Below are 25234 nucleotides of genomic sequence, written 5' to 3' on the forward strand. Positions count from 1 at the left end.
TCAACATAGAGCGGTGACAACGAGGAATAAACACATCGCATTGAAGTATATTAGTGTAGTGTGGACTCTTAGAGAAAATGCATTTTTAAAATATAATGTAACTTACTTCTTTTGATGAGACTGGTCTTCTTAAGTTTGCTGTGGATGGCGTGTCCATTCTGGGCCAGTCTCAAAGACAATGAAGCACCCCTCCTGAAATGATGTGTTAAGTGTGTTCATTACTTATTGGTCCTTTTTGAATGTAGAGTAGATGATTGTATTTTGCCTATTTGTGGCACAAACAGATAAACAGTGCTGTGCAAAAGTCTTTCTGAAAGCCTGGACAACAAAGTGTTTCTTTGAACCCTTGCTGCTTTTTTGCTCATTTTAAGAGGAACATTTGGTAAGCCACCCAACACTGTGGCCTTTAAATGATTTGAGCATTAAGAAAAGAAAAAAGAAAAAGTAAACTACTTTCTGTATGAAAGACCAGTTTTACGTTTTATCTTTAATCCCCTATTATGAGCAGCCTGTTGCCTGTTTATGTTTTCCCATTTCTTTTGCTGAATCTATGAAAAATGCCAAAGATAACAGTTTAACAGGCATAATAATATTTTTGCATCAACAAGGTGATTCCTAAAGAGCTATGAACTTAACACTTAGCATATTTCAGCATGGAGTGCAGTGTGTCCTCAAAAGACTTTGGGCAAACTGGGCAAGAAGAGTACAAAAGAAGTAGCAGGCAAAATCTGTGGCGACAAGGTCTTATGAGGATGAAACTTCTGGTGCCGTCATGGTTTGAGGTTCCATTTCAAGCCAAGCCAACTTATATTAAAAATAAATAAATAAATAAACAAAGCTTAACAGAGGAAACGGAAAAAGGAGTTTCAGCCAGAGGTACTGGGGATCTTGTCATGACTGATGAGTACTGTTAAGATTTTGATCCACCACCATGCAATGCCATCTGCAAGGCATCCAACTGAAGATGGCCAATCAGCATGACAATAATCCCAATGTCACTGCTAATACAGTAAAAGGATACCTGGATAGAAAACCGCAGTCAGTAATGAACAGGCTGCCTCAAAGCAGATTACTGAAGCAGTGTGGGATCATCTCGACAGAACAAAAAGACAGCAAACTTCCCAAGAAGAGTGCTGAATGACCTTCAAGAAGCCTGGAGAACTATTCCTGAAGACCATTTAAAGAAGTGACAAGGAAGCTGCCTAAGAGTTCACGCTGCATTCAAAATGATAAGTGGTCGTTCCAAATATTGATTTTGAAATTTGTAAGAATTGTGCAAACTCTGTTTTTGCCTTATTTCCTGCATTTCCAGGTATGTTTGCATATGTTTCAACAAACTGCTGCACTTGTTTTCCTAGCAAAATACATGAAAGGAAAGGAAAAAGAAATGGGTTGTGGCTCAAGACTTTTTCACATTACTATACAGTCACCATGCTACTTCTTAATTTAACAAATTACATTGTTTAATGGTGACGTAATAATTTTTTTACTGTTAAAATTCTGTCCACTAAAACTTTTTACGCCACAATTAATTGACTGTGTTTTATGTTTCGATACCTCATTGCTCCGAGCTTTCCCTTCTCCATGAACAGCTCGACTGTAACTTTGCCTTCCTGTGGGTACAGCCTAGCATAGAGGGTCCTGTTGTGTACAGTCGCTTTGAACCAGCCGACTGCCTCCTCAGACCAATCTCTCCCATTCACAGGCATCACCTAAGGGGTAGGAAATACACACAAAATACCATGAACTGAGATAATTCATTTCCTTTTCTCACCAAGTAACAGATAACGCTGTGACTAATAGTGGACAAATGCAAATAATTAAGCCCACACTCTCACAGCACAGCTTTTTAACATTTCCATGTATGCAAACTCTGGCAGGGACAGTCTGTATGACTCTCTCTGAATATTTTTAAGTGTCCGTGCAGGTGGACTGTAAATCCACTTACATTAGCCAGTGAAACCTGCACAGCCTGAAGTGGTATAGTAGCCATTTCAGGGGTCAGCTCCTTTATATTTGACAGTGACAGACAGGCAGTGTCACCATAGTCCAACCTTTTCACTTCCACCTTGATGGATGTCTCTGTCCCAGCACCATCTTACATCCAAAAGACAGAGAGCATACAAAGCAAGACTAAAAATCCAGTGTGATATTCCCAAGTGGCTACCAGGAAAACAAAGTGACACTGCTACCATCTAGAGGCATACATCTGCAAAAACATTTCAACACAAGGACAGAACCCACCTCTGCTCACGCCACATATCTTTATCACCTGGCTCCTGCACCATTGTTCTCGCTCGGCGACCCAACCCATTACTACGGTTCCAATATCTGGAATGCAGTTCTGCTCAGCATATGAACTACTGGCTTTCCAGCTGTGCCAAATGAAAATAATAATGATGATGACCAGAAACACGTGGGTTATTAAAAAAGAAAAAAAAATCTACAAAGAAAACGGTTATGAATAAAAGGCATAAATGGCTCTTTAAGTTCTGAAAATGTCATCAGTGAATCAGCGGGAAAATCTGAGAAAAAGCAGACTTAAGTTTAGCCTCAGCAATGAATGACTTACTCTGTGGCAAAGGCCTGTAGCTTCTCATGGGAGTCTGCCTGCTGGATGTAGAAGTTGCTCGGACTCACAATGTGAGACACCACAACCTCAGTCTCTTCAAATCTTCGAATTTGGAAATCGGGAATCTTTAAACTGTTGGTTGTTGCCATTTTCGCACCATCAGAACTGTTATCACGTTCAGGCTCTGCGCACTTGGGACTTTTGGGTTTCCAGTGGATATTCACACCCACGATCTCTGGCTGAGTAGTTATATTTTGGCAGTCTTCACTTCCCAAGGGACCAGGATCAGAGACCCTCTCCACTACCTCTGCGAAGATGTCTCCAATATCCCAGAGTTCAGTTTGTGTTGCAATCACGCAACTATAGATGAGAGAGCCACTTGACTCGGCTTTTTTCACTCTGAAGACTGGGGCTCGGGTTTCAAACTTTGCATTCAAAGTTTTTGGAGCAAGAACTTCTACCAGATCGGTGACAACGTGACTGAACTGGTCTTTTTGTGGTGTAATGGTAGGTGACACAGGCTGCTGTAAATCTGAACTGTATGCACGTTTAGCCCACTCCATGGCCGTGACCTCCAGTGAACCCATGTTTTTAACTTTTGCTCTGAGGAAGTGCAGCAGCTGGGAGGATGTTTGTTTTTGGTGTTGCACCTTGACATCATCTTCACATCCCCAGTGTAATAGTGGTGTGGTGTTCATGGGTTTTGGGTTACTGAGCTCGGGGAAAACAGCTTTTAAGGGAGGTAAAAGTATTTGAGGCCTCTCTGCACTTCTGTCACGGCTCTCATCAGTGACAGGTGGAAAAATCCCAGCATCCACTTGGCTCTTCTCCTCAAAATCAACCTGCTTTTCTTCAACCTTAAAATCACAACTTGAAGTCAAAACAGTGCTGGTGAGGCTTGAAGAACGCCTGCATATCATGTTGCCCTGATAGCCTGCCGCAGGCTTCGAGGTGAGGAAGCGTTGTAGCTGCTGAAGAGACACCGTGGCTCCCAGTACCTGGATTGCTTTTGCTATTGAGCTCGCCATCAGCGAGTTCTTTAACATGGGCCCAAACTTAAAAACATCTGTAATCTGAATCTCTTTGACGCCAAGCTGCTGTATCTGATTTCCGCTGACTCCATTTTTAACCTTAGGAAGAAGACAAACCTGCGGGTCTGACAGGGAAAGCAGGCAGCAGAGGTTTATTAATACAGTTACTTATCCATCTGTAGCTATACGATTAATTTATAACTTACCAGCTGTGAGGTCCTTTAATGAAGCTGAAAGCTTTGCGACTGTTTGACATTTCACATCTAAAGCTTTTGAGAGATCGCTGAACAAGCTCCTGGGACAAGATGAATTCAGGTAACCTTGGACATCTTTATAGGCCTGGTTGTAAAAAAGGGGGAAATTTGTGTGATTTATTTAAAAATACACATACATTGTGTTTATTAGTTCAGAGGAAACCAATTTTGGCAGTCAGCTGATATTTCACGTTTTTGTAATGAGGAACACACTGTACCTTTTTCCATTGGTCTTAGCAATATCAGCTAATGTAACTAAATGCATTAATTAGTCGCTCGCTTGCCAGCTAGCTTTACCTTGATGGTGAAGTTGCGAAGGTCTTGTTCAAGTTTATTCCGGGCATTTTCCAGCAAGAACAGCTGGTAAGTTAACTGCACTTTCTGGGAGATCATGGAGGGCGCCGACTGGAGGGTGACAGCCAGCTGGTGAGGAGCCATGGCGTGCGTGACCCCTGCCAGTATGACTGGTGGCTAGTTAGCGGCTAGTTAGCTAGCCAATTAGCGTTATTATTCCTGACTTTGACGGTCCTTTTCTTTTCATAGATTTTCTTGGGGGTTCCGCAAATTACCATAGTGGAACGATTCCTTTTAGTCTACTTTTTGACCTCGGTTTCTTCTTTAAAAAGCCGGTTGTCATAAAAATGTATCCCACTACTTTTTCCACCAAGGCCAGGCCGCCATATTGAGAAGAGGCCCCAGCCAGTAGAGGTGGGCGGAATGGATCGAAAAATAAACCTCAAATATGCACTATGAAGAAAGTCCAAACCTTTTTGTGTGGTTTAGAGACAGAAAAACTTGCATTCCAAGTCTCCAAAGACTCCGTTTCAAAAGACCTGAAAAGCTGAAAGTGGTGTTTTGTTGCGTTAACTGATTATTGTGGAAAGTAATCAGTGATATAGTAGTGATTAAAACGATAATTCATGGCATACTACTCTTCCCCCAATTAGCTACCCGAATAACAAATAGTAACCAATCCTGGCCCTGCATTTACTTGGTATTGGATCGATACCAATATTTGTAGTGTGGAACAGCATTACTGTGAATGAGGGAAATGTGAATGTTGATTTTTTTTGTTGAAATGTTCAGGCAAGTATATACATGTTAAATGACAAGATATATAAAATTACGTTTTTGTACAAAGTATTGGTGTCGGATTAGTATCATGATACCACCCTGAATTTTGAAATTTTTTAGTTTTGTTTTGTTTTTTTTACACCTGGAGCTAAATGTGCCTGTCTCTAAAGTACTTTGCGTCTACATCTGTTTTTAAAATGATAAAAAAAAAAATAGATTTCAGACATCTTTCATAGTGCATGTTTGATTATTATTTTCATTTCCAATTAAATTAACAATTAAAAGAATTTAGAACCTTTTTTTTTTTATCAGACAGCATTTGACAGTCTAGAGCAAGGATGTCAAGCTCATTTGACAGCCCACTTTGATCCATAAGAAGTTTAACCATCCATTGAATTTCTCAGATATCTTCATATAACAAAAAAGAAGTACCTTTTAAGCAGTATGTCTCGGTTTTTCTACACGATAAAGAAATGCTGCTGTATTAAATGGAAGAAATCTGTCCATATTGTAAGTACTGGATGTAACAGACTATGACTTTCTAACTGTGGACCCTCTTTAAAAAGATAGAAGTTTCAGTTGTAGATATTGCATTTAACTGTTTATCTATTATTTAGTTACTTTGGTGTGTTATGAATGGTTACGAAGGAGGTCCTTATCAGTAGGAAAAGCTGTCAACCTTATAGAAAATACAGTTAAAAGTCCCAAATTTATGCCCTTTTTCTCAATTTTTTTCCAAGTCTGTCTAGTTGGACAGAATGGAGTCTTTGGCGGTCTGATTCTGGCCCAGGGGCCATGTGTTTGGCACCCCTGGTGTAGAGGTAGAAACAGAAAGTCGTGCAACTTTGCATGCAAGCTGTTGCTAATGTCTAAATGCCAGTAACTATCAACACCAAGAAGAAGAATGAATACAATTTACTTGTTGCATTCCTATGGTTTGACACCTAATGCTATCCACACAGTGTTCTTTTCTTCAAGTGCTCTTTGCTTGAACTTGTCAAGCTGCTACTTGATCTAGAAGCTGAAACGTGTGGGTGGGGCAATACAGACATTTTACTAAAGTTAATATTGCTCAAGAGTTAGATTGATAGGCAGTTTTGCTGTACCCGTGATAATGCTGACATCACATATACTGGTTCCAGTTGCAAAACGGCACTTTGCATCAGTTTCAAGAAGAGGGATTTGCCAATAGGAAGACAGCAAGAAAGATTGCTCAATGGCATATCTTTTTTTTCTTTTGGTGTACATCCAGAGGTACTTGCTTACAATTTCAAATATCTTTTCATGCCATTGCCAGTGGATCAGTATTGTAGGATGCAAGTCAAAGTTTAATGTTGTGTTGCTTAGTTTCACAATCTTAATGGATGACCTTCTCTGATCATGACCTTACAGTTAGGATTCTATGACTTGGTGGCATTTCAACTATAATTGTTCACCTTCCCACCTCATTGATTTATTTTGTAGATACTGAAATGCGGGGAATGGTATTCTTAAATAAAGAACTGCACGATATCGTGGTTATTCAGTGCGACATGTTTATTATGTAAACCATACACCGTTGCAACATCTGACCACAGTCTCCAGGGTCAGAGCCACACATTATATATTACAGAACAGGCTGGTATAATGACATTTCTTGTATAAAGACAAAATAAGCCATTCTTATTTAAAAATATATACAAATCAATATGTTTAAACAAAAGCTCTCTTACAAGGGTCTATATGGCAATTGTGTTGAATTATTCAGGAGTCCAGTCGTGACTCTTGGAATGTTCTGCAAGGCTTCATAGACGTCATAAAAATGTAATCCATTGGCTAAAGCTTTTAGTTTCAAAACAAACATTCACGATGAAGAATGGATACGAACTCTTGTGATTCTTGATTTGACGTGCACTGTAACCAAACCACTTGGGAATCAGTAATGCCAATTTCCAGTTTAAGATTTTAGCTGCAGAGGTCACGAAAAGTTTGCAGGTATGTCCTGTAAGACTGTAATGTGCAATAACCAAAATCTTCACTTTTCCACCAAGTTTATGGCATGCTTACTTTACATAGCCCATGTGCACGTCTAAAATTATCTAAAAAAAAAAACTGTAAAAGACTGATTTGAGACTTCACACCATAACAGATCTCTGTGTGCAGCACAGCTTCCTGCTGAACATGATGAAAACTGCTAACAAAACAATTGCAAATAAGACAATTATCATCATTTGTCCAAAATGAACTTCCTGTGCCTTTGTGCGCAATGAACAGTACAATGAAGGGTTCATCAGATATTCTGTCACCGTAAGGTTTCTAACTCTCGTAAAGCATTCTGCCTCACTGATATCGGGCACTGTAATCTCCGTCTCATTTAAGACCATCAACCATCTGTTGTCACAGCAGTTGAAAGGATTCCCGCTTATATGCATGACGGTAAGGTTTGTGGATAAAGCGCGAATCAACGAAGGGTTTAAAGTTATAAAAACATTATGTCTTATGTCAATTTCTCTCAGGGGAGAACAACTTAAACTTCTGGGAATTGTATCCAGCAGGTTGTTCGATACGTTCAGGTGGGTTAATGCCGGCATGCACGGTAGAGACAACAGACGAGAGCTGGTTAAGTTGATCTCACTGATAATTAAGGACTGTAGAGTTGTTTGCACAACTTCTAGCGCCCCCTCTTGCATGACCAGTGATGGATTTTTTGCAAGGCTGAGGGAAACCAAAGAAGTCCCCTGAAATGTGTTAGGCTGAAGCATTTTTATGCCATTTCCTTTAAGATTGAGGTGTTTTAGAGTCCCTAAGTAGGCGAATTCAACACAAAGGTCATCAAGATTTGTTTGCTGTGTTGAGTTAATGCTTCCTAAGTGATCAGCAGAAGTGCAAGGTTGGACTGAGTTGTCTTGCAGATTTAGTCTTTCTATTTGTGCGAGTGCACTGAGAAAAGTTGGGGAAATATATACCAGCCTGTTGCTTTGCAGGTCAAGGTGCTTTAGGGAGCGGAAGAAAAGCTGGCGAAGGGGTCCTGAGTCAGAGTCATTTCTCACATCCCAGATGATGCTTTGTAGACAGTTATAGCTGAGATTCAGAGTTTCTAAAGACAGCAATAGGCTTAAAGTCTCGATTGGGAAAGACCTGAAGTGGTTGTAGCTCAGGTCAATATAAATCAGTGGCATGGGCCTCCAGTTTGAGTGTAGGTTGTTTTTTATTGCAATTTTTTCACCTACAATCTCACTATAAAGAGAATTTGTCTCTGACACCAAAGCAGCCTCTGAATAGGAACCGATCATGTTATTCTGCAAATAAAGATACCGCAAACGGTTCATTTTCGGAACGATTGGAAAGTAAAGAAGTTTGTTGTGGCTGAGATCAAGAACTTCAAGCCTGTACAGCCTGCTGTCCTCATGTGTGACAAAAAACTCTACGGAGTTTCTGCTCAGATTTAGAAATTTCACTTGACGCAATTTAAAATCACAAATGTGCGCAAGATTGTTTTTAGCCAAGTTTAACACCTCTAATTGGATCAGTGATTCGAACGTCCCTTCTTCGATCTCAGATATCAGATTGTCGTCAATAGCAATGGCCCTCAGGCTTTTACTCTCTGTGAATAATTTGTGTGAAAGTCTTGTTAAAGCATTACCGGTCATCTTGAGCTGATCGAGGGCGGATTTGTTTCTAAGGTAGTGCTCGGCTGCAAAGTCACTCAGGCCGTTCATTGATATGTCCAAATCCTTCAGCCCGCTGAGGGATTGGAGGGCTTTGCTGTTATTGCCAAGGTTGTTGTTTAGTTCGTTTCTGGACAAATTCAGCTGCTCAAGTCGAACCAGGTTTTCAAACAGCCCCTCGGAGATGAGATCCAGCTGGTTGTTGCTCAAGTCCAGCTGCTCCAAGTAAGGCAGCTCAAGCGTGTGCAGCTGTTTGATGAAGTTATTGGACAGGTCCAGTCTTCTGATCCTTATATCCAAATCCACAGGGATAGAAGAGAGATTCCGATTGTTCCAGGACTGCTCCTTGAAATTAAAGGAACACAGTGTGAGCCTCAGAGATGGGGCACTTTTAAAAAATATCAAAACCAGCAATTCTGTAGGCTTAAGAAATAAACAAATAGTGCAAATTTAAAAACATTTAGCATTTATATTGATCATGTTGAACCTACCCTCGAAGCATAATACGTCAGTCCTGTTACGCAAAGGTCATGGCTGAGTGACCAGAGTAGTAGGAAGTTGGAGAACATATGTCTGACCATTCTCCCTCTGCTGCTGCTGCTAAACTGTACCACTGCTGTTGTCAGAGCTCGTATGCACTCACACACACACACCAACACCCTCTTATAGCCATGCTTCATCAAAAAAAAGGGAGAGAGAAAACAGCTGTGGCCACCAGATAGGGAAGGTGGATACTATATTTAGACAATAAAGACATGACCACGTAGACCGCCTCTTTCTGTCAAGCTTTAGGTCACATGTAAGCGAAAACCTTATAATTTGTAAAAAAAAAAAAAAAAAAAAGGTTTGTAGACAAACATATTGTGTTTTTAGTGCTAAGTGAAGCCACTTTTAGAGATAAATGCATTTAGAATTTGCTAGCACTTTAAATACAAGTTGAGAAATAATTTGCTCCGACACAGTATCCCATTTATAACAACTTTAATTAGATGATGATACATTATTTATTGTGGTGTTCAAGAACCTTCCTGGGAGATAAATTTATACATTTGTTTGTTCCTGACAAAGTCTCTGGAAACGGAAAGCGTTTTAAAATAGACAAGAGGAACAAATAAGCAGACAGCGCGTAGGTGGAACAGGAGGGAAGCCCCCAGCAAGGTATAAAGGAACACGCCTAAAATAGACTGATGAAAGGAGGTGCTGGCACATGAGTACAAATGTTTGGGAGTCAGCCCAGGACATGCACCCAAATTCTACATTTTAAAGCTAATATATATTTGAAAAAAATGTATTTGCCTGGCAGGAAAAATAGTTTTCCTGCTGCTGCCACTCTGCTTTATATCTGCACAGCCCTCACGCTGCTCAGTGTCAGTTTCCCACTTCCAGCAACAGTCAGCTGCATCCTTATCATCCTCCTACTGTCTTGTTTCAGTTCAGCTGTATGACACCAAAGAAGGTTGAGTCTTCATCTGTAGATATCAGGGCTGTGGGCCTGTCTGGGATCACCAGTTCTAGCTCGTCATCCTGAAGCAACTGCACTGTGCCTGCAACAGAGGACAAACGCTGTCAGAAAGTGTAAATGTATTTAAACGTACAGTACATGTTTGCTATACACAAAAGCCTTTTTACTATTGGTGCTACTTTTGGATTGTTTTTTCTGCTAATGGACTTGTATGTTGTCGGATATCCTGGATATTATGGCCATTTCATGGTTTTTATGAGGGGTGGCCCCCCCTCTAGGAAGTTGGCTTGATGGGTTTGTTTCAGATGAGGGGCACTGCCCAGGGCAGAAAAATGGAGCCAGTGCAGAAATACCAAAAACTGCAGTTTGTCTAATGGATGCTTGAGGCTGGCACCAAAACCAGGTCAAATACTCTATAGTACAGTATAGTACTACAGTTAAAAGGCCTGTGCAGCATTAACAAGCATGTTTATAGCCTGGCACAAAAGAAAGATTTGGGAATTTATCGATAAGCTAGTGAATGGTAGCTGAATTTTCTTTTTTCTTTTTTAAATGGAGGCTGGTGATATTTAAAACTCAGGGTGTGCCCAGCTTGACAGGTGTCCCAACACAGGAAGTTACAGTTGACTGCACTTGCGGTGTTAGGGCCTTTTGGAGCGTTTATAAACTGAATTATATGAAAAAGTATAATTTGCTGACTTGTTTGAATTACTACAGTTCCTGAGATTCATTAGCCTCTTATTTACCACCAGTAAGTAGATACCCTTTGCAGAAAGCTAAGCAAGCTCCAGTTATGGTTATGTCTGGTTCCAAAAGTGCAAAATAGCAGCTCTCAAAATGCTTCACACTATTGGCCGACACAGGCTTAAAACCTGGAATAAACTGTGTAGCTGCATAAAGGCCCCGATATAAGATGAACAGGGATTATTTTGAACTGTAAATTATTGCAAAGCTACTTTAGTATAGTGTCTAAGAATAAAAATGTGGAACTAGAAATCAGCACGAGAGATCCACTTTCAAGGAACAGTGTAACATTTTCAAAAATATGCCTATTTGACCTCGATAAGTAGAGGAAGGAACAGCGCTGTGTATTACAGAGAGCGCCTGTATCCAAAAGCAAAAAAACCTCCACAGCAGCAGTCTCTCACTGACCTGCAGTGTAGCATGTGTTGGCAGGATATCTATCGGGCATCGCTTGCAGGCAGCGCAACAGCTCGGCTTCAGCTGAGGCCCTACTTCGAACGACATGACCCATAACTATGCTTGGGCTTTCAAACAAAACCTGCAAATTAAGCAGAACATTACCTAACTGGTTGGAACAAATCATATGCATGATCAATTTAGTTCTGCTCGAGTTAGAGTGACACAATACTTGTCCAAACACCAAGTAATAACCGTCTTCTTGGACAACAATTCTGTTTTCCTTTTGTGAAATTGCATTTCCTCGCTGTGCAGAAACAATCCAAGAGATCACAGTTATATTTCCTGTGAGAAAAAGGCAAGATACGCTTCATCAAAATAATGGCAGACGGTACAGCCAACGACTTGGATTTAGTTTTACCTCTTATGTCTGGCCGTTTGTTAGTGTCAGCCCTTAACTGCAGAAATGCTGTTGAAGCTGGCAAGAGAAGGAAATAAACACTTGACTTTCATTTTTTTTATTAACTTAGCATATACTGTTTGTGCTGTCATTACCAGATTAGACTGGAACTAACAAGATATTTTCAGTTCTCAGCTCTGACCCACCTCTAGAACTGCCTGGGTCCCTTTTGACTCTCCTAGAAGATATCTTCAGAGAACTGTGAGCTTCCTGGAAGACTCTTGACTTAATGTCCTATGAGAAAAACAAAGCCTTGCGATAAAATTTATTATTGCAGCGCTATCTGAACAACTCACTAATGGTATAAATCTCAGTAGTACAATGTCCAAGATGACTCCATCCTGTATAATCAGTGACATACCTCGCTTGTTTTAAGCATCTTGGCCAATTTCCCATCGACTCCCTCAGAACATGGTTGATTTAATTGTAGAATTATGTCTCCTTGGAGTTTGCGAAAATCATTTTCTAAAACCCTGGCTCTGTGCACCAGGAAAAGACTGAGACAAAACATGAACGCTGTGAGTGATAATAACGCATTATAGAGCATTTTGAGACTAACAAGCTGTCCCCCCCCAGTCCCCAAGTTACTCAAACGAGTGAAGTCACACATCGGTACACTCCGGAAACCCAAGCGTTCAGTTTCAAAATTAGTTCCTCATTTTAAAAACTATCTTTGCCCTGCCTCTCAAGATGGAACTCATTTGGACTGCATGAAAATTATAGCCAAACTCTGAGATGTATTGTGAAACTCGCAGTCGGAGTAAAAAGCCACATTTTAATAAAGACAAAGGCCTCGCTCGCAGAGCATCATTTGTTCTTGTCAGTACTCGTGCCAGCTCAGTCCGATATGAAAGAGAAGTTGTAACCTTTTAAATTAATACCACCGGCTGCACAAACACAAGAGACGAATGGTTTAGACAGAAAATGAAACATTTTAATCCATCAATCAACTCCATTTACAAAAGTATATCCCATTTTATATACAGTATGTACAGACATGTATTAACAACTATCATTTCTCTACATGGATTCATTCATAAGGTAACTAAACAATAGCGCTGTAACAAAACATATCACTGATATTCTGCAGGGATGTTGTAGTGCAAATGCGCGCAAAATATATAGTGCTGTTGCTCTGTGAACACCTTATAACTCCAGTTTTAGTGGATTTTCTTTACTTTGCATAGATACTTTTATACTTGTGTTGAACATTTGCATCATCTTTTATTTTCTTAAAAATGTTAATATATTCAAATGAATTAAAAAAGGCCAACAAAGCCCCAGAACAAAACATTTCAAATAGCTATTTTAGCGTTTTTTGTTTTTTTGGAGATACAAGATTATCATTCAACAGCACTTAGTATACATCAACACAGTGTCCTTCCTCACTTTAAAGAGAGATCCCGTCTTTGCCGGTACAAAATGGCGACTACAAATAGAAACTTCTCTCTGATGAGAACATTTGGTTCATCGATCTCTGCGCAGAATTAAAGTAAAGGGCAGCAGAAGTTGTCTTATTTGGTTCATTTGAATACAGACATCTGTGAAAGTGAACAAAAGTCACTAAAGGGGCGTCCTCAACTTTTACCAGCCCTCTAAACAGAGGCAAAACATAGGCTTTTAAATTACTGTGTCAATCCCACGTCAGGCAGGATGAACAGGCAGTGTGATTCTGGGCTAACGTGACTGCTGCTTTTTGGTTACGCATTGGGGGGGTTGGGGGTGGGTGCTGGTGACTGTGCAGTTATCCGTTCTGTCCAGCAGATGGAGCCTCTCCAAGTCTGACACTTCCCAGGAAAGTGGTGTGGTTGGTCATATTGATGAGTGTGTACTCATGAGCTATGCGTATATAGATCTTTTGGCCGGCGCGGAGTGGGCTCACACCAGCCGTGTAGCAGGTGTTGAATTTGCGCTGGCCCGTCTCAATGCTGCAAGTACAGCGGAGGAATGGGCTGGAGTCCACCATCACATCATAGCTGGCAATGTCAGTGAAGTTGAGGTAGTACACCTGGTAAATGGGGCGGGGAGGGGATGGAGGAGGGGGGGCATACAAATCACAAGACTTTAAAGTGTGTACGACTCCACATGATAATTTCAGGGGTTATTTAAAGCTGAAACAGCTGCAATATTAAAGAAGCCAGCATGAATATGAGTTATGAAGCTTCACATTTAGCCACAGGGAAAGGGCAAAAGAAATACATCTTACATTAAAAAGGTAACATGTATATGCTTAAACAAAGCAGACAGGTCAACTCTGTCATTCTTGAGCTTAGCTTTAGAACGACTGCCAGCTCTTTTGACTATCAACTGTAAATTTAAAGAGTTACGTCAAGGACCGTACTCACTTCTACCTGACTATATATGAAGTAGACACCGTCCAACAGCACCTCTAGCTGCCCAGTGCGAGAGTGCATTTTAAACACGCGGTGATGGATGGACACCATCTTCCAATTCTTAAGGATGCCTTGAGACAGATCTAAACATGTCACAACAAACACACAAAGAGGGTCAACATAAACAGCTTTCAGCAGAGCTTAACTGCAACCAGAGCTCAGCATTGACACACAGTATAAACCTGCTAATGATGCTTACCTGTGATGTGATGAAGGATAATCAGAATCAGTTAGCATGCAACATGAGTATGAGTTACCATTCCAGATTGTAAAACGGCTATAGGATAACTTTAGGATGTCTATAATCCTACACAGTGCTATGGGTAAAAACTGGTAGTAACATTTACCCTGGATAGAAAATCCTTGGTGAGCACAGAAATACTTAAAAATGACCAAATCTGGCATGCTGGATCTCAAGTATAAACATTCACTGCATGTCAACAATCTACTGTGTTTATATTTTTTCTCTTGTAATTCTGAGGTTTAGCAGGCACGTCTATTAGCACACATCCAGAACTCTGTGTTTAACCAATGGCAGGGATTATGCATGCTTTTTTGTTCTGTGTGACTATAAATGAGCGTAGACGGAGCACCCACCTTCTCTGACTTGGATCGTAGTTTCCTGCCCCTGCAAGTGAACCACTGCTGGCTGGAAGACAAAAGATCTCTGGTGACTAATCCAAATTCACGTAAAACAGGAGAACAGCTGTTTCACCAGAAGCTGCGACTGGGAGAAAATTGTATGTAAAATTTTAAAAAGGTGACATACTCTTACCTGGAATTCCTTTGTTTTGCCCTTGTCAGGAACCCCTGCAAGAGCAAGAGGGAGACGTGTTCAAATTCTGGCCTCTGCACTGCTGAGGTGAGAGGATGATTAAAAGAAAACAAACTCTGGCATAGTTTAAAGATAGATCATTTCTGCTCCACACAATGTTTGACATCCTGCACCAGAAACTCTCACAGTGCAAGCAATGAGTGAATCAATTTTGACAACTTGAGCCCCATTCTGCTGTGGGAAAGTGTCTGGATACAGGAAATAACTGTAATCTAAGAAAAGGATCTCTCTGCTCGTTTTCAAGCTCTCTGGCTCGAGTATTGCTTATTGAGGAGGATTCGATGCAAGTTATATACCTGCTGGACCTTGAGCGCCTGGCGGTCCTTGTGGCCCAGGAGGTCCTGGAGGCCCTGCAGGTCCCACAACATTGCTTCCTGGAATACCTGGGATTCCAGGGATACCCGGTGGCCCCTGTGGACCTGGGGGACCAGGAGGGCCAGGTGGTCCTGGCACAGGCCTTTTTTTCACTGTGGAGAAAGATGGAATAAACGGTTAGCACTCAAGTTAGTTTTAATTATAAATCACCACAAATCACTAATTTGCCCCTGCAGCAACTGTGCAGATTGTAACTGCTGATATTAAAAAAGCTACGGAGGCAAGTATTACATTTACATAGATACTGAAAGCTTGTCGCCCACTTTGAGTTAAGGCGGTTTTTGGATGACTTCTCAAGTGCATTTGTAGAAACTTGCAGCAGATAACAGTCAAATGAATGACCATAATAACAGAAACGTATGCCGGATTTTGTCATACCTCTTTTTTTCTCTTTCCTTTTTTCCTTTCCAGTTGATTCTGAAAGAAACCGAAGCAGCGTGATTAAGCTTCAAATGCCCTCTTCAACAATTATCATCTCAAATGACACATCGAGCATCCAGATCATTCCATGTAGGTATCCTAAATAGGCTGAAATAACAGATTGAGATGGTGTGCACTGAACACTAGAGTGGAGGTATGTCAGTCTGTGGTATCTTGTAGTGTAGTAATTTGTAAGTGTGGTTTCACCTCCTCTGTATGAACAAGTGCCTTAAGCATTCACAGGCAGTGGAACTGGAGAAGATCATTAGAGAGATACTTTATCCTGCCAAAATCCTTTTCTTTGAATTAAGCCCAGATGGAGAATGCAGATGAAAGTGTGTGTGTGCATGTGTGTTTGCGTGTCTCCTCCTTTACAACCATGTGTATGGATGTGCATGCACGGATGTTGGTGGGGCATCTATGTCAGTGCTTGAAAGCACTCTCAGTGTTTGCATCTGCAAGAGGGTGTGTGCGCGCACACGTATATGTGCCGCGCACAGCTGAAGAATCCTTTTCAAAAAGCTGTCTCGGTTGCTCTTGTGTTTACCATGTCATTATAACTACAAAGGCCATTTAACCTTAAACCCTCACAGTTTGAGTCCCCCCTCAAACATATGGCCAGTGTTTCTCCTCTGGCTAAATGACTGGATGCATCCGCATAGATTTCTCTTAACGAGCAGCCCTATCTGGAATCTGGTGCCCGTTAGGAGTGCCGAGGACGCACACACGTGCGCACATGTGCAAACACAGGACACACACACACACACACACACACACATCTAAGGCTGAGATTACAAAAGCCTTTGTCTGTGCGCTTAAGAGCAGAGGAGAGACCTGGGAATGATTAGTGTTTAGAGGCTCGGGACTTTACTGATTTATGTATAAAGTCTCGAAGGTGAGTTTTTTTCTTCTAATTTAAACACAATCACTAAACTTGCCCCCAAGTATTCAGTGTCACGAGACAGACATTGGAATGCCTTGTGATCGTGCTGCACTTGTTGCACTCAGACGTGAAACTTCAAAGGCTTCCCTCCCTTTTCTTTCTCCTTTTTTTATTTGCATAGTGCAGATTCTAAACAAAAAGAAAAAAAAAAAACAAACTACAAAAGCAAATTCAGACATACCGGCCACATGATTTACCACGGAGCTATTGATTAGCATAAATCAATTCAGCAGAATTAATGAAAGCTATGCTCACGCATGGTTGCCGGGTTCTCGAAAATGACTCACAAAGTCAGTATGCTTTTTGTCATCTGCTGCGATATTAATGTCACTGATAACACAGCTGGACTCCAAAGCACATAACTGCTTTGCTGACAGCTTCAAACAATAAGAAAAATAAAAAATAATTACATTAAATTTAAAAAAAATTGGTGGACCTAATGTTATTTTTAGTGGAGGGGCGGGCGATTGGGGGGGACCCGGGCTTTGTTGTCTGTTTCAAATTGGTGCAGCCCTCCCAAACTCCTTGTTGTCCTTGTTTGCCATCCAAGTAATAATCAATCCCATTCCATTGACTCTCTCGCTCTATAAACACGGCAACATTATGCGGTGGCGCTGCTTTGTTAAGTAAGCACAAATCAATAAAACATCAATTCCACACACACACACACACACACAAAGAAAGAAAGTGAGAAACCATTAGCAAACAGTTTTCAAAATTTAAGACCTCTAAGCCTACCATAAGCCAGTTAATTACACTGAATTGAGTCCCGTTCAAGCAAATGCGTGTTACAGAAAACATTGCTCAACAGTTGACTCGCTAGTTGCCAAGTACATATCCAGAAAACAAACTGATGCAGGTGCAACCAGAGAGCTAAAGTTAGTTTCTTTTTTTTATGATTAATGGAAAATAGATGATGTGCTTGAAAAAACCCCAACAAAAACAAAAAACAAAACAGAAGACCAACTTAGGAGGCAAAAAACAGTCTTGTGTATCAAGGCGTAAAGATCAAAGAGACAATAGTATTAAAGGATGTCAAATGCTCATAACACACGCAAAAAAAGGGCTGCACCTGTTTCTGGCTCCTTGCCGGGGCTTCTTTTCGCTCGCTGAGTTATGCCCCTGTTATCCTCTGTGCCGTGGAAGTCAGCTTTTCTGTACAGTAACTTCTCCTGGTGGGACACAAAGAAAAATATCATTAAAGACGGAAAATTACGCACGGAAAAAGGTGCCACATCTTTTGAGCACGCTGCGCCTATTGTTACCAGCTGCTGCCACCTTAGATGAATTCGGTGAACCCAACACAAAAGGGCTGAATGCTACAAAGTTTTTGAGAGCGAAACTCTTGCTACAAGTGGCCTTTTCTATTCTTGGGGGGTATAATGTTTGCACAGACACAACTTGGGGCAGTTGAAAAGATGCGAGACTCTGTCAGCCAGCACATTCACATGCGGCCAAGTCATTGTCTGTCCCATTTGGGCTGTAACGCATCCTGTAACCCAAGTCACTTTTGTCTGAGTTTCTGACGTTTGAGACAGTCACCTGGACACGACTGCTTCTAAAATTCACCTTTTTATACAAAAGGAGGACATGAACTGCGGTTAATCTGAGAGCAATACCCATTCATATGGCACCTGGTCCCAGCCCCATTCAGTGTTGGCATGAATAAGCTACAAAAAAATTGTCAAAGGAAAAGGATCTGATGTAGCTGGTCTGGTCTGAGCTCATCCCTAAAAACAGGGGAAGTTGCACTACAGCGGCGGATTGTTCCCATGGGCAAGTGAGCGGCGGGACAAACCGCACGTTTGTTCATCTGGGACTGGTTCTGGTCGACCTACATTCACATGAACTCTGTAGGACGCACTGACCCGACTGTAAGACATTCGAGACGTGTCTGGTGCTGACAAGGCAATGTTTCGTGCTAAGGATTTAGAGTTTAAAATATGGATTGCTCCAAGTCGCTTTCTGTTTGAACAGCCAGTTTGTGATCACATCTTTGGAGGATTCCCAGAAAACAAAAAACAACAACAAAAAAAAAAAAAAAAAAAAAAAAAACCTCAAAAACTGGCACTGAAAACACAAACGAGACCACCCAAAGCCAACTCTTTTCATCAGGCCTCGCAGTAAACGAGACAGCTTTTTGGTCACACTTTGGGGTGTCAGCATAAATAAAAGGTAATAGCCCGAGACATTAAGGCTCTCCATTGCTGACAACCAGACAGCTTGTAGAGAGCTGGACATCTGCTCGGTGTTTGGATAACTGACATCTACCAAAGCAGTGACGCATGCGGCACCTTAGCACGGATCAAAAGATAATAAATAACCACGTATCGGCTCGCCTTACTGCTTAGAAACAAAGCAGACAAGCTTACCGACAGACACTTTGGCCTTCCTTGGGGGGCCTACCCCAGTAGTGCCCAGGATGATATATTCCCTGTTTCCATCTGTGACACTCGAGTAAACATCGTTATTAAGTCGCGATGACAAGTAAGCTCCTTCTCCTGAAAGCAGCGTGAACTCCCAGGGTCTTTTTGTGGGCCTTTACAAGGCAGAGCCGCTGCAAAACACGAAAAGAAGTTATGGTTCGAATTTCTTCTATACCTCGTCTCAGATGTGGGAACCCTCCTTTTTCCCCCCCTCTGGATGGGGGATGAGATGTATCATGTCAAACACCTGACGCCGACTGTGTTAGGCAAGTTCGACGCAGTTAGCATCTACATCCCTGACCAGCTGCCAGCTGTGTCTGACCTTACGAGCACGGGAATTCCAGCTTGATGGAGGACTGTGTGTTGGAACAGTTTATCGGCGCGCAGACCTCCAGATGTTCCTGCGAGCGGCAACGTTTGCTGTTCATTTGGTGCGCAGGTGCCTCCACATCTCCTCTCCAGCTGTTGGCAGTACCGGGGGGGGGGGGGGACGCCCCCCGCTTTTACCTCTCAAAGGATTTGTGGTGTATATTCAGCCATATGGCGTTACACTTTCTTCTGTTCTGACAGCCAAACACGATTCAACAGCCAATTTCTGGCCCGAGATTAAGCCCCTGCAGAACGACAGAAGACAAACAAGCAGTCTACGGGGCTACTACCAAACTGGTGCGCCTCGTACTTTAGATGAAGGCAACAAAGTGATTTTTTTTTCTTCTTCTCCTTCCATTATATGACTATGAGAAATGGTTTTTCGCCCTTTTTTGCTTCATTTCACTTCATTACAACATTTACAGCCTTCGTACCCTTCAAAGGCACGCAGAGTTACAGTAAATCAGGATGACAATGTGTTGGTATGTATGCCAAGTGCCAACTATTGAGTAAACCATTCTTTTTCAGCGCATGGGGAGAAAAAAATGCTATTAATTAGAGGGCTTTCAAATCTTCAAAGAGTGGGGGTTGCTGTTGCGCGCAGATTCCCTGTTGCTTCGTGAGGATATGACTAAAATTCAATCACCCCAGGGATGTGTAATTTTGGGATAACAAGACTCCTTTTTTGCCTTATTAACACTTACTATTACAAACTGCATATATTCTTACCAGTTAGCCTCAAAAGGTCCTTAACATTTGCAGCATTTCAAGTGTAATGCAAGAAATAAAATGCTGCAGGTCTCCAGTAGCATTTTTTACTCACAGTTTTCCACAAATACAGACTTTCTGGCTGCAGCGGTGTCTGTAAATCTTGCAAAGTCAATAACAGTTAGTGGCCGCTAAGTTGTAGTTGAAAATTTGATGTTGCAAAGCTTGAGAAGGTGAAACTGAGGGCTGTTTGGGTGTGGTTGCGATTTACATGCCCATCACTGGCTGAATGGGCATTACCAAGTTCAGTGGCATGCATACTCCTGAGAGCTGATTACACCTAATATTCCTGTGATGTGCACTCCTGGGTCCGACAGCGACTTTGCGTTTTCTTCTTAAATATCACTTAAAGAAAAGTATCCTCCCCATAGCCCGTATCAGAGCCCGCTCTTTGAAAGGCCATGTGTTTTTAACCATAACTTGGGTAATTTAATAACGCTATGCATAGATTGTCATCTGAAAATCTGTGGAGCTCAACCTAAGGGAAATGTAGCCTGTCAGCAGCCAATCACTTTTCAAATTGTTGCAACACTCGCTGGCAAACCTACTCCTTGTTGAGTGCTGAGAAGGCCTTGAGAATTTATTATTATGGTGGATGTTTGCAACTCTGGACTCAATCTTTACTGGGCGTCTACGCCATCTGTCTGTCAAGACGATTCAAGCTTATACGGAGCAAATGCTCGCAGCCTCGCCATTTCTGATGTTTCTGCTCTCACGACTTGTGCTTTTATGTCTGCGCTGATTGATCCCTGATATGTTGGCCTGCTCTCAGCGCATGTACGATACTGCTGTTTTAACCAATTATGCAGCGGTCACAATTAAAGTAGATGTGGGTGACAGCCCACCCGGACGCCCCAGAGCTTGTACGCTGCTGAGGACTTTGCGTCCCATCAAACTGACTTTTTTAATAGCCGTTAACTAGACTCCAGATGTTTTAGCATCTGTTCTTCGGGGGGACTTTAAAGGCATACATCAGAGAGGAAAATTATTTCATATAATAGCTATAAGAAAAGTGTTAGGCTCAAGAGTAAAACGCTCTCTGAGCTTACGTTTTGAAATGTTTCTGTGGACGTTTATTACATTTCACTCGCTGCTGTAAGGTGAACGAGGGTCAGGCTGACTGAGGGAGACACTTGCTCTCGCTCGCCTTACATCACATTTGTGGCACAGATTTTAGCGCCCGCCCCCCACACACACACACACACACACACACCTGGGAAGGGGATTTTTTACTGTTGGGAACTATGCGGGGTCTGCTGGACAGCTGGGATTTACTGCCTTGCTCACGGGCATACCCACTGCGACTGGTGAGGTGACGACTGTTTGTTCACTTTGTGGGCCCAGATCATAAATGAACAGATCATCGACTCATTAAGAAGCAACTAGAAAGATCTGAAAAAAGTGAGAGCTTTTAAATTAGTGCTCAAAATTTAACTGTTTCCAAAGAAACTAAATGAATTTCTGTTACCAAACATTTCATATTTCCACTTGTGGTTTGACTGCATAGTTTAGATCTCTTAAGACCTATAAACAGTGCCAGCTTTGTCTGCAAAACAATATTGTTTCCAATACTGTGCTTACATCTGAGAAAATGAAGATTATAAAATGTTTTTTTTTTGTAAAACATCCAAGGAGACACAAATAGTCCCACACACAGTCTGAACTCAGTTTGATAGCTTTTGGTTATTTTCTTTTTTCGCCTCGAATCACCTCACGGGCCTTTCCTCCCCTGTTCAGGGAGAGATTCTGGAAACCGATTACACACTTGTAGTATCACGGCTTGTACAGCCAAGATTCTTATCTGGAAGTTTTAGCCACGATCATGACCTTCAGATCAGGTGTGCATCTGCAAAAAGAAACTGCAAAGAGAAGGCCAAGCCTCAGTAATAACTCTACTTGTGTTTTCTTTCAGTGGAAAAAATGACAAGTGTTGGCAAGATTAAACATTCAAGAAAAAAAAAAAACTAACTTAAGAAGGAAAAAGAAAAGAATAAATATATTTATATCATTTAAAACTAGTTTAGTGCTAAGACAGCTGATTTTCACTTCAAACAACTTTATTCTTCCTTGATATCATGACTTCAACTAACCAAAAATATTTTAAAAAATAAAATCATCTTTTCATTAATTCATTGTGGCAAAATTTGCTCCTGACACAACAACTGCAGTGGGACCTATCAGAAAGACTCTCTGTCGCTATCCCACAGGTGTGTAGCTGACATCAACATTAAGGCTGACTTCAAAGACAGGTGTGGTTATGCTCATATGTATGAAGTATTACGTACTAACGCCGCAACCACTCTGTACCTGGGCGTCACGGTTGGTGTGATGCCAATGCGTTGGCGCTCTCTAGTTTTGTTTGACACTGACCAGCCCTGCTGAATGGCCGGATGTTAAGGTTGCTTTTACATGCCGACAGACCACACCGCTTGGGTTTTTCAAGACACAATTCGACCACAAAACAGGTCCATCTGAACGGAGGCTGCAGCACTGCACTTACGTGACAACAGAGCCTCGCTGTATCATATATGCTGTTGGAAAGCTGGCCTGTGTTGGTATGGACCTGACGTTACTGTACTTTGCTTTAGCTTTCTCAAGGCATCTCATGTTTTTGGTTATACTTGTCTGTATATACCTGGCCATCACGTGAAATTTCCCCAATGCTCCTGAAGTGCCTTTGATGAAGAGCTGTGTGAAAAATCCAATAAACAATTTTAACCCTCCCCCCCCAAAAAAAAAGAAGAAGAAGAAAGATCCTTCAAAGGAAATGCCAGAAAAGCTAACAAGTGTGGCTGCTGCGTCTAAATGCCACATGCTCCTGTTTCTCCAACTATGTAAACTGTGGGATGTGTAATCAGAGTTGTTTAATGCAGACATCTGGCAAGGACAGCATCACAGCACTGTTAAATATTTACAGCTGGGCCACAGTCTTTCACCTCATGAAGCGTCACCATCTGGGCCAAATACCAGGCCCATCTCACTCGGCTTTAACTGGGGGAAACCACTACTATCTAAAATAAGCTTAGCAAAGAGGACACACAGAGGACTAAATTAATAGGCTGAGCTCATGAAAGGAAAATGTTAACGGAGCAAATCCAAATATGAGCAATGGATCTCATTAATCTTTCCTACTGAGGAATAAATGCGCCCATCCTGGATAACTTGAATTCCTCTGGGTGGTTATCCAGCTGACAGCTCTGCACAACTAAATGTCCAGCCAATGCCCCCCCCCAGAATATCATTTTCTCTGTTAAAAGGTTACACAACTGCTGACATATGAGCTAATTGAGCAAGTTGAGAGGTGCACTCGGGCCTTTTGTGCTGATGAAATTAGGGAGGTAGTGTGTGTGTGTGTGTGTGGTGGTGTTGTGGTGGTCTTAGTGGTTAGTGGGTTGTTGCCAAAAGCCACAGACAACACAAATGACCGTTCAGTCAGCCCTGCTGCCAAGGAAGAAAACACACACAAGAAGTGGGGCTGGCTTTGCTCCAAGTACCAAGTACCCTCATCTAAAGTCCTGATGAATTTACATCAGCCCTTGGGCTTTGCACCTGCTGGTGATCCAGTTAATTTTCTGTCCACCTGCTCCAGCACATAGCCTGACCTGCCTCTGCGATTCCAGCTGGGCAGGTTGCCTAAGTTCTGAGTACTGGACTTCTGTCTGCTCTGGGACCGAGTCAAATTGGGTTAAAATGTGGTTTTACTTAATAAATAATGCGCCCATTATATTAATCAATGAGTTTACTGAAAGTTATTTTCCCCCCACAAAAAATAAAATAAATAAATGAAAGGATTTTCTTTACTCAACAAAGGCAAAAATCGGAACCACAACTGCCCTAATTCTTTTTCAACTTATGCCCACCCTGGATGTGTTTACCTGAACCAGAGACACTGGCCAGGTGACAAGATTTAAAGCCTACACCTTTTAGCGCGTCTCAGTCCAGAAAGGCGGAATGACGCACACGGGGGCGCAAATCCATCCTTTCAAAAACAACCCCCCCCCCCCAAAAAAAACATACTTGTCTGGAAACTGAGCTGATAAAACGCCGTGACAGGCTACTGTAAAAGAAGTTGCCCAGAAACATGCCGTAACAGCGCAGACACAAAACCTGACACCGTGTTACCGGGAACAGGAGGACCGAGCGGAGGTGAATGAACACGAACAGCCTCCGCGTGAGGAATGACAACAATGTCGCCTTAAAGAAGCTCCGGTGTCTCTTCATTAAGTCTTTGGGTTTTTTTTACCTCACGACTCTCTCCTCCGCGGCTGCTGCCGGAGTCCAGTCGGACTGGGTGGCTGAGCGAGAGCACCTCCGCCGGGTCAGCCAGGTCACTCCCCGCCAGTGTCATCACTGAGTCCCGCTTCTGGTGAATAATTTCCCTTTTGACCTGGGACCGAAGGTCCAAATAGCAGACGAGGGTGACAGCGTGAAGGGTCAGCGACAGCAGGAATAATCCCAGGAACACAACGCTGCTGCTCCGACTCCTGCACTTCTTGCTGCACGTGCACGGAGCCGCTATGGGCATCACTTTGTCCGGGAAATCCTCCGCGGATGAACCATCGCGTGCCATTATCGGACGGAGGGGCGAGTCATATGCTCCTTATCTCGGCATAATCGGCTCGTCTGTCTCGCGCGGGCCGCGGCTATTCATTTACATGGAGACTCATAGGTGCAGCTGCAGCAGGTCGGTGCAAACTTCTCGGAGTATCTGTAGTAACAATGGAAACCCGCCCACCTCTCCTGTGATTGGTCCGGCGCAATTAGCAGCCCAGAGGTTGGGGGGGTGGATGCAGTAGGTGCAGTGGTTGAGCGACACCCGATGGAGAGAAGGAGCTACTGCAACGCCTCTGAGACAAAGATGTGAGAATTTCTTCCCCCGCTCTTTTCTTATGTTTGTTGTTCAGTGTTGTGTGATTATTTCATGGACTTCTTTCAGTGATTTATTATATCTTACCCGAGTGTGAATAGGAAAAGGGGGGTTGTCACCGGTGTAATGTATAATGTTTATATGTGTGCTTTTTTAAAAATGTGTTTTAGGGGTTTGGACATGCAATTTTTCACTGGC

General features: G+C 42.2%; 3 protein-coding genes and 1 long non-coding RNA gene across 5 annotated transcripts in view; 1 reads left to right on the forward strand and 3 right to left on the reverse strand.

Annotated features, from left to right (window-relative positions):
• Positions 1–5166, reverse strand: part of LOC102291952 — a 10658-nt gene extending 5492 nt beyond the window's left edge. Inside the window, exons 1-7 of the mRNA XM_005927911.3 lie at positions 4155–5166; positions 3810–3942; positions 2573–3728; positions 2245–2375; positions 1949–2097; positions 1558–1712; positions 107–192 (exon numbers count right to left, since the gene is read on the reverse strand). Coding sequence (XP_005927973.2) covers positions 107–192; positions 1558–1712; positions 1949–2097; positions 2245–2375; positions 2573–3728; positions 3810–3942; positions 4155–4295 — 1951 coding nt within the window. The 5' untranslated portion in view covers positions 4296–5166. The remainder of the gene's footprint in view (positions 1–106; positions 193–1557; positions 1713–1948; positions 2098–2244; positions 2376–2572; positions 3729–3809; positions 3943–4154) is intronic.
• A 146-nt stretch (positions 5167–5312) lies between these two features.
• Positions 5313–10011, reverse strand: LOC102289905 (transforming growth factor beta activator LRRC32-like). Its single transcript, XM_005927904.2, has 2 exons — positions 9070–10011; positions 5313–8923 (listed from the first exon to the last, which is right to left on the reverse strand). The coding sequence occupies exons 1-2, from the start codon at positions 9256–9258 to the stop codon at positions 7046–7048; spliced, it is 2067 nt and encodes a 688-aa protein (XP_005927966.1). The 5' UTR covers positions 9259–10011; the 3' UTR covers positions 5313–7045.
• Positions 10012–11624: 1613 nt separating this feature from the next.
• Positions 11625–24981, reverse strand: eda (ectodysplasin A). 2 transcript variants are annotated; one of them, XM_005927906.3, is made up of 10 exons: positions 24413–24977; positions 17679–17778; positions 15622–15660; positions 15165–15335; positions 14809–14843; positions 14631–14682; positions 13986–14116; positions 12002–13648; positions 11787–11874; positions 11625–11658 (listed from the first exon to the last, which is right to left on the reverse strand). In XM_005927906.3, the coding sequence occupies exons 1-8, from the start codon at positions 24737–24739 to the stop codon at positions 13385–13387; spliced, it is 1119 nt and encodes a 372-aa protein (XP_005927968.1). In that variant the 5' UTR covers positions 24740–24977; the 3' UTR covers positions 11625–11658; positions 11787–11874; positions 12002–13384. The 2 variants fall into 2 exon arrangements, with proteins under 2 accessions (XP_005927968.1, XP_005927969.1); XM_005927907.3 differs by lacking the exon at positions 11625–11658 and having other exon boundaries at positions 11784–11874; positions 13992–14116; positions 24413–24981.
• LOC106633291 lies at positions 14814–16433 on the forward strand. Its single transcript, XR_001336494.2, has 3 exons — positions 14814–14895; positions 15113–15359; positions 15655–16433. It is a non-coding gene; the product is annotated as an uncharacterized LOC106633291 (long non-coding RNA).
• Positions 24982–25234: the final 253 nt, after the last annotated feature.

This window comes from Haplochromis burtoni, unplaced genomic scaffold, assembly GCF_018398535.1.
Source record: "Haplochromis burtoni strain Fernald_Lab_line unplaced genomic scaffold, NCSU_Asbu1 Contig_10, whole genome shotgun sequence".
In the NCBI taxonomy this organism is placed as follows: domain Eukaryota; kingdom Metazoa; phylum Chordata; class Actinopteri; order Cichliformes; family Cichlidae; genus Haplochromis; species Haplochromis burtoni.